General features: G+C 37.4%; 1 protein-coding gene across 2 annotated transcripts; it reads left to right on the plus strand.

The window, feature by feature from the left end:
- Window positions 1-1,069: 1,069 nt before the first annotated feature.
- On the plus strand, window positions 1,070-6,430 carry LOC129294805 (uncharacterized). Of its 2 annotated transcripts, XM_054933301.1 has the most exons (10): window positions 1,070-1,346; window positions 1,562-1,723; window positions 2,612-2,821; window positions 3,191-3,261; window positions 3,703-3,756; window positions 4,167-4,418; window positions 4,540-4,602; window positions 5,476-5,544; window positions 5,625-5,670; window positions 6,067-6,430. In XM_054933301.1, the coding sequence occupies exons 3-10, from the start codon at window positions 2,635-2,637 to the stop codon at window positions 6,126-6,128; spliced, it is 804 nt and encodes a 267-aa protein (XP_054789276.1). In that variant the 5' UTR covers window positions 1,070-1,346; window positions 1,562-1,723; window positions 2,612-2,634; the 3' UTR covers window positions 6,129-6,430. The 2 variants fall into 2 exon arrangements, with proteins under 2 accessions (XP_054789276.1, XP_054789275.1); XM_054933300.1 differs by lacking the exon at window positions 1,562-1,723 and having other exon boundaries at window positions 1,071-1,346.
- Window positions 6,431-9,199: the final 2,769 nt, after the last annotated feature.

Consider the following 9,199-nt stretch of genomic DNA (forward strand, 5'->3'; position numbering starts at 1 on the left):
CACATCACTCCGTCGATTCCTCTGTCTCAATTTTTCTTTGTCACACCACTCCGTCACTTCATCATCTTGATTTGTCACTTGTGATGCTTAATCATGTTTGGGTCTTTGGAATCGCTTTGAATCGAAATACGGTTGTCATCTTCGAATCACATTAAATCCTTTTAAACTTTCAATCCTTATACTGATTTAGATCTCGTGTTTCCCTCTAACCATAGGTATCATCAAGCCGTTGCATGACCAAAAAACAACATACTTGATAGCTTTGAAATAGAGAGATGCTAGCACAACAAGCATAGTTAAACGACAGCCAATCAAACCTATATTCTTTTAAGCAAATCGAACCAAATCTTGAATAGTATAACATCATAGAATTCATATTCCCTCTAATCAAAACCTAAAAGTCCAAGATTTGAAGCATATTTGAACAGAAGATCAAGCATAGAAAGAGAAAAGATAAGGGGCAGAGAGAGGAGAAGTTGGAGATTAGAGAAGGGGATGAGACAACGATTTGGAAATGGAAGGGCAAGGAGAGAAAGTGACATGGACTATTACATGGCACTCTAAGAAATAGATAATGGTTTGACTTTTTAATTTAACAATCAAAATAGGTCAAACTTAACCGTAGGATGAAATTGTACCATATTAAAAAACACTGGAGTGACATTGGCAGAAAAATTCTTCAAGACATGAGGTGCGCTTGGGTGAAAACATTAATAATAGTTTTCTATCTTAACTCTATATCAAAGCATTTTTAACTTTTTGAAACTTTACATCTTAATTTATCAAAACATTACAGCATGAAAAGAGCTGATTTTTAGGATATCAATTAATGTGACATTCATATTAATCGATTGATTATTATTATAGATATTCAAAAATATTTGAACAAATTATCAATTTGTGTCATTGTGTGGCATTTCAGAAAGATAATGCTTCTTTAATCTTATTTGCTTCTCGTACGTAGGAGTAGGAATATTATTTCATTTTTAACTAGTAGTATTTGTATTATAATTTCACTAAGATTAGCATTCAAATAATCACTGTTAGAGCATTAATCTTAACCGACGACACGACATGGCGTTGGGAATGCGAGGGAGAGTGGAGACTGGGCGCATGTTAGCGAGAAGGACCTCCAAGTCCAATTCGGGGCGGAGAAACTGAAGTGAAGGGAAGGCGGACATCTCGAAGAGATATCAAAAGCATAATAACAATCCCATTCTCTGCTTTTAAACCAAAGCTTCTCCTACTTCAGCACTCGCACCATTTGTTCCCTCCGTTCCCAATATCTGCATTCCGGCTCGTTCTCACTTCCATGGAGTCCTCCGCTGCTATCCGATCTTTTCACTGTATTCCCATCTCTCTATACTGCTCCTGCATGAATGAGTTTGGCTAAATGCACTTTTTTATAAGCGTGATTTGACCTTGTTTTGTTTCTCTTCTCGTTTGATCTGTATTAAGGAAACTGAAATCGCGTAATGTCAAGATTACCGAAAGCTCCATGTAGTTGTAAAATTTATTGTTGCCGTTCTATAGTTTTAATACATGCTGGTGTTGCATTTAGGAAGCGGCAAGCCGCTCCTTGTTGCTTGGGATTGGGTATATGTCAGTTGTGCTGTTGTACTAAATGCACGATCGCTGCTGTTGGATTGCCTTCCAATCTTAACCAGCCGTGGCCTTCTGCTTTGGTGGGAGATTCTATCGAAAGAAATCTGTGCTCATAGAGGTTGGTTCTTGCTTCGATATAGGGGACTCGAAACGCTATTAAAATCAAAGCTGAAGAGGACCTCGGGAAGGGAGGGGGCTTGGTGGATAATAGTTTGGGGGTGGGTTTCTTTGCTCTCTCTCTCTGTTTTTTTTTTTTTTTTTGGGTTGTGGGGGAGGTTAAGTGAAAACAACTATTCACCAGAAATTCAACCATAGTTTTTTCAAGGCCTCGATGCACGCCATTGCTCGGACTTCTTGGCGCTTCAAGTGATTGACGGATGCCCCCACCTTACCTCTGAGCTGGTGATTGGCTGACATTTTGGAGGATAACATTGGCGACAACCAGCCATGCTTCTATTTTACTCTTGTTGCTGCTCGCATTCTAGACTCATTTCTGGTTTGCTGATAGGGGAATTTTTCAGAATAAGTTTTATGTTTCAATGTTATTCCAAAAAGTTTACTTATTCATTTTTCCATTATTGCTTGTCACAAGCACAGCTGGCTAATCATCTAACGATTGACTAGACTAAGATTGTGTTGCCTAGAGTCACCTATGCAATTTGAAAAATATTGGTGCTACTCCTGCCCTTAAGTAATTATTGTGTTTATCAGACACTGTAATTCCAGTTTCTAATGCTATTGACATGCTTTTTAGGGTTTGAGTTGACATATGTCGCATTAACAGCGCATTTGTGTAGTTTGACTGGTCACTAGTTATAAGCAAGCGCTTAAATTACTGTCGACGGGAAAAACATCAATTTATATAGGAATGCCTGATTTTGTAGGAATGTATACTAATGCATTCAATTTTTGTTTTTGGCAAAAGTACCCTGCTACTATGCAACTTAATATGATCATTGTGCTAATGATTGAAATCAAAGACTTAATTATTGCTTTTGGACATCAGATCCCGTAAACACCTTGTTACCCATGCGATCCTCACTTGAGAAGCCATATGAAGTTCCCATGAATAATGCTGTAGGGAGCTCTCAAAATAAACTTAACTTCCAATGGTTGGCAAATGGTGAGAAGCACCTTAGTTCTCAATTCAAGTGGAAGCGAACGCTAGTATCATGCACAAAAATAACTGAAACCATCAACACAGGCAAGCCTGATGGTAAGTTATTTTCATTCTGTGAAGAACGGTGTATTTATATTTTTGTTCCTTATGTCCATTGAATGAATGATGTGAGTCTTATTCTTTGTTATTATATTAACCTTACTTTTGTTCTTATCTATAAAAGTTGAATTTACTCCTATAAGTTGTATTTGTTTTAGATTAGATCCAAGATAATATTCCCCCCAACAGGCAACACCTTTTATAATTCTTATCAAACTTGAAATTCCAGCTCATAAGACAAGTCTGACAACGTTATAATTTTTTTTTTGGGGGGGGGGGGGGGAGGACTTGTGATCGTTTGGTCAGTTTTGTATTGTTTCTTTTTCTTATTTTCAAAAGCCTAATAATTTCATTATGATGTTGCAGCTTTGTCTAGCTCTTCGCAAGACTTGTTGGAGAAGAAGCCCTTGCGAACTACCTTTCCTAATGGATTTGAGGTCCTAATTTTTCAATTTACTTGCAACTTCATATTCATATTTGTCAAGTACTATTGACAAATGATATAACTTGGTGGGTAAACGGCTCGGTGTGCTCATGAATAAAACTACTTTTTGTTTGCCATCAAGAAGAAATGAAGAGAATGTAACTTTTTCTTGTGATGGCCAACTTTTGTCGAAGACTGCAGAATCAATATTTATCAACGGACATGGTTAAATGTGAATATAATAAACTCCTAATTATCTTTGGTGCCTTGAAACATGCTTGGTCCACTTTGATTCTCCTCCTGTTTTCATCCTTCTGTCCAACAAATTTATATTACCTTGGTCTCTTAATTTTTTGAAGTTCTTCAATCTGACAGTGATGTTACTTGCCATCTATTACTATATTTCATGTTTTCTTTTTCTGAGTTGTGTTATGTCTGTTTTTCTTGTGATCAGGCTTTAGTATTAGAGGTTTGTGAGGAGACTGAAATTGCTGAGCTGAAAGTAAAGGTGAGCTTATATTCTCTTGCTCATTGCTTTTGTGAAAGTTATAGTAGTTTATTGCACTTCAATAACTATGTTAATGGACCTCTTTTATGTTGCATTCGTTAAAAATCAAGTCCAGTAAAAAAAAGTATGGTTTGCTCAAAATACATGATAGCAACTGATCAATATTATAATTTTTCTCTAGGGATTTATTTCCTATCTCAATTTGTCATATCTATATAATCATTCGTCATTTTATAACATGATTTCAATGTTGAGCATATACTGTAGTACTGGATAATATTTGATGTTACATTACCATGTATTATCTAACTATACATTTTTTTCATGCTCTGGTCATTAAAAGAAGCAGATATATATATATATATATATATAATCGTGTCAATGCCCTTATTTTACTACTATTTTCATAGGTTGGAGACTTCGAAATGAATCTTAAGAGAAACATTGGAGCAACGGCAGCTCCTATGCCCTTTGTTTCACCAATTACACCACCACCTATTCCAACTAAGCCCATGGTTGAATCAGAACCTGCATCACCAGCGCCAAAATCATCTTCAGAGAAAATTAGTCCATTTGCTAATGTTTCCTTAGAGAAGTCATCAAAGTTGGCAGCATTGGAGGCTTCTGGCAACAATACTTATGTCCTAATATCATCGCCTACAGTATGTATCCTTTTACCAATAACTACACTGGGATCCACCTTCAGAAATCAACAATTTCTCTGACTGGGACCATGTATAGATTTCAACATTTTATTTGTATCTTTCCCCTCCACGCTCTCAGGTTGGCGCATTCCAGAGAGGTAGAACACTGAAAGGGAAGAGGCAACCTCCTATCTGTAAACAGGTACCTATGTTTTTCTTTTCTTTTCCCATCCTCGACCTGTGTTACTATTTTCTTAAGGCCCATTTGGTACACAAAATGGAATAAAATGAATTGAAAAATTAAACTTTAAAACTGATTTTGAGAATGAAGAATGACCTTTTTGTCCATGCTTTAAAAAGGCAGTAAAAAAGAATCGAAAGTGTTGAGTAATGATTACAAACAAGGATATAATATATGCAACAATGACAAGCTTTATCTCACTAAGTGAAGTTGATTACATGAAAATGTTAGCACAAAATTGTCAATTGTTTATATTCATGTAAAATTCGATGAAGTTTTATGTTGGCTGTAGATATTGCTTAAAGAAAAAGGAAGGGAACCTTTTTCCTTCATTTTTACCTAACAGGGCCTAAGCTATTAGTTTGTGATGATGGCAGAAATTTTTGTCAAGTTCTTCAGTTATTAATTTTCAGTTCTATGCCTTCTCTTTTCTTTCCTTTTCCATCTTCCTTCCTTCCTTCCTTCTTTTTTTTGTGTATCGGTTTTGTGGATTTACTTCTCTTATGAGTAGTGAATAGTGATTGAGCTAGTAGTTTTAAGCTTATATAATACGATATTGGTAGCTTCAGTATATTTCAATAAGCTTTTTCTTTATTTTTTGCTAGCAAACTTATTTGCAAACTGTGACAGGTAAACTGAATACTTCTTCATCTTTGGTATTTAGATGAACCATTTTTTATTTTGATAACCATTTTATGTGACACATTCTGTGTCAAGTTATCAGAGGATCTCACTTTCAAACTTTCTGCTCATTATTCTCCCCACATTCACTCCTTAATTCAGTCCCTGGGATCAAAGAACTCAAATCTCTATATTTGTTCTTGAAATCTGCAGGGTGATGTAATCAAAGAAGGACAAGTCATAGGCTATTTGGATCAATTTGGCACTGAACTTCCTGTCAAGGTAATCTGTCTCACTTGTTGACTGGGGATTCTTTGAAATATCTAGCTCCGATTGGTGATTTTATTTTTGAATTTTTGCAGTCTGATGTGGCCGGAGAAGTATTGAAGCTACTCTATGAGGATGGAGGTATAATTTCTATGACTTTCTCTGTGCCATTCAATCATACTCAAAATAGAGAATGCATTAGCATGCTTCGCAATAAATTATTGCCGTCTAGTTTCTTTATCTAGCACCACCGACAATAATTCTCACCATCTTTAGGACATTGGTAAATCTGCCATTATCCGTTAGTATGCAAGATAATACATTATCTGAGATATGTATGGTATCCAGAGTAGGTAGGGTTTCACGTTGCTAAGGTGATATATATTATGAGTTTGAAGCCTATTAAGCAATGATAGACGTTACCATAATCGACGCTTGACATTTTTTATTGCACTCCGACTTCAATTTGATGGTGGACGAGTTTTGGAAGATACATATCACCGATACATTGCTCGTTGTTTTTGCTGTTTATGATAGAGGCGGTTGGTTATGGAGACCCCCTCGTTGCTGTCTTGCCGGCATTCCATGATATCAAGTGAGCTAGCCGCTCCCTGTTGAAGTATTGATGACGATTAGTCAGTCTTGCGGCTTTCCATAGACAGAAAGCTGAGATGTGGGAGTAGGTTCGTTTATTTTTGAATTTTTGAACGCTGCGCCAAACCAGGGTTGGGAGGGTATATGGGCTTGTTGGTGAGAGATTTTTTGCATTAGACTCGAGAATACTTGCTAATGTCTGCGGATTCGAGTAATGTGTCCTTTGCGATGACAGTACTTTGTACTCTGGTTTCATGCATGTTATTGAGAATACAATATAAAAGCGATCTGATTAAACATCTTCAAAGGGCCTGAAGCAACTTCCGAAGTGGTGGTGGTAATTGGTACAAGCATGGCAGTTGGCAGCACTGAAAATTTTAGTCATTGAATTTCAAAACTCACTCACTCACTCACTCACTCACTCTCTCTCTCTCTCTCTCTCTCTCTCTCTCACATGCATGTATATATATTGTTGCTTGAAGAACCGCATGAAAATCTTAACAAGAAAAAAAAAAACTGCATGAAAACAAAAAATGAATATGATAGTAAAAAAATAATAATAAGTTAACATAAATTTATAATTTATTTTGCAAATGAAAATATAAAGTAACGGTAATCAATTTTGAAAAATAAATTGAGAAATCGATGAGAAATCGATTATACATATTAATCAAATATAGCTTTAAAAGTTAAAAGCCATGAAATGAAATGGTTCCTCCGGAGAATGCAACCATCGGATTCCGAGCATGCTGGGGGCTGGGGGCGAGGATGAGAAGGAAATGAATCTGACGTGTAGACTCGCTGCATGGGCCATGGATGAGGATCAACAGTCATAGTTGCTCCTGACGCAGGTAGTGGCATATACCCAACAAGCTTAATCACCTAATACCGGCAAAATATTTGTACGGAAATCAAATTTTTTATAATCATAATGAGTAAATTCTGATGAAAGAATCTGCCAACTAAATTATTATACATGTAAAGGTTAACATTCGAATTTTCAACCATTTATTTAAGTGACAGAAACATCTTCCACTCAAGTTTTTATTTTTATTTTTTCCCCACCCGCATCAACCTATTGAAAGCAATGTTCATGACGCTGCTAAGTAGGGGGCATCTTTATTAATAGGAATTCAAACCATACCATCATGTATGAAAGAATTTCTGCTAGACCAAACACACACTAATCACTCAGGCTAATTTTAGTTGACAGAAAGAAATCAAATTTGTTGAGTGAGGCGATCAGCACCAAGGGGCTAATCCCAAAACAGTGGGCAGTGGGGATTCAGTCCGGTGGGGTTTTGGCATTTGGGTAAAAAAAGAAATCCGGAGGGGTTTGACGTCTGGGCAATAAAAAACAAGTCCGAGTCCCTTCGGCCTTCGGTTGAGTTCATGCCTGCATATATAAATGGTCGCTTTCCGTGGGGGATAAGCATGACCTTTATCTTTCCCAAAAGCAAAGCAGCCATGGCTCCCGCAACAACATCGTTCCCCCTCAATCCAGACGCCCCCCTGTTCGTCCCAATGTCGTTTCGTACTGTGGAGTGGAGGATTTATGATAGGGAATTGGTCACGATGGGGCCGTTGAAATAGCCAAGAGATTCAGGTTGGGCAGAACTACCGAGGTTTGCTCAAAAGGTTGTGAAGACGAGGGCCATGTGTCCGAGGACTATCCAGCAGCCGAGGTAGCCTCTTCTTTCTCGCATCCCTTGTTCTCAACCCTATCTGTACAGAGACCCTCTCATTTTGGCTTTGCTTTCCCAATTGAATTTAGCATTCAATAAAATGACAAAACTCCATCGTGGTCCTCTCATCTATCAAGCGCTCATCGTCGGCACAACGCCCCTCTTCTCCCAACCCCCCCCCCCCCAAAAAAAAAAACTCTCTTGAACTTAACTTCCCTTCTATTGTGGTGAAAATTGAAAATTATTAGATTATATTATGGTACTCTGCTGAAGAAGCTTAAAAATTGCAGGACTATGTCCATGTGCATCTAAAAATCTCTTCAAAGACACTGGTGCCTACTACATAATTTTTCACTGCATGTATTGTTAATGTCGCCCCGAAATGAAGAGAGCAGAGAGCAGGCAAAGAAAAAAGAAAATTATAGAAAACACCGAGTGCCCGGAGGGCAGAGTCGTTTGTAATAGAATTCAGTCGGTAGTTCAGCAATCAATTTGTGGATGATTGGTCCCAGGCGGTGGCGTTCTTTCCAATCTTCTTAAGAACTCTAATGACTTGTTCCGTTGTGACGTTTCCCGTAACGGTGACCTTGTTCAGCTGCGTGTCTACGTTATAGGTCTCAATATCTGTCAAGCCAAGAATTGAATTATTATAACCACCAAAAAAGGAGCCATGAAGAAGCCATTTAAAGATGATCGATTTAGATTCAGATCCTGGGGAACTAGGATGGACCAGGACGTACCTTGGATCTTCTTGATGGCTTTGAGGATTTTCTTGATACAGTCGTCACAGTGTAAACCGACTTTGACCTCCACCATCTTGCAATGGACACAAAGTAAAAGTTTTGAGTAACATCACGAGAAAAGAAAAAGGAATTGAAAAAGCAAGGAGGGGTGGTAATGAGGACTTACGTTTGACATGGCGAAAGATGATGGAGAGGAGCTGGGAGCAAGGAGAGGGCATAAGAGGAGTAAGTAGAAAGTGAAAGAAGAGGAATAGCGAGGGAATATCACGACTCTGGAGGCAAGGAGACGGAAAGGGAAGTAAAGGGCGCTCTTCCAGTGGATGCTTTTCTGGGAATTCGTGGCATGTTGACTCTTGAGGTTACCTCCACTCCCCCATCACTGTTAAAGAAGGGATGCCTTGCATTATTAGACAACAATCATTGTATAATCTTTTAATTCACATTAGCGAAATTCTTACCAAACCTTTGCACCGCGTGTTTATTCAATAAAAAACATAATATTTAAATAACATTTAATATAAATTAATTTTAATATTAATAATAACATTAAGATAAAAAGGTAAAAAATTAAATATACATTTTATTATAAGAATAAAATAATTAAAATAGTACCACATAATATATTTTTTTGGTAGGAGTATCATATAA

Source organism: Prosopis cineraria, unplaced genomic scaffold, assembly GCF_029017545.1.
Source record: "Prosopis cineraria cultivar Desert tree isolate PC_DT_omini unplaced genomic scaffold, ASM2901754v1 PC15, whole genome shotgun sequence".
Taxonomy (NCBI): domain Eukaryota; kingdom Viridiplantae; phylum Streptophyta; class Magnoliopsida; order Fabales; family Fabaceae; genus Prosopis; species Prosopis cineraria.

Bases quoted from the DNA above. Each gene is read 5' to 3' on its own strand.
- LOC129294805 (XM_054933300.1), top strand. From the start codon at position 1,313: ATGGAGTCCTCCGCTGCTATCCGATCTTTTCACT. The intron at 3,757-4,166 runs GTGAGCTTATAT...CTATTTTCATAG, and splicing joins TTGCTGAGCTGAAAGTAAAG to GTTGGAGACTTCGAAATGAA. The intron at 5,545-5,624 runs GTAATCTGTCTC...GAATTTTTGCAG, and splicing joins GCACTGAACTTCCTGTCAAG to TCTGATGTGGCCGGAGAAGT.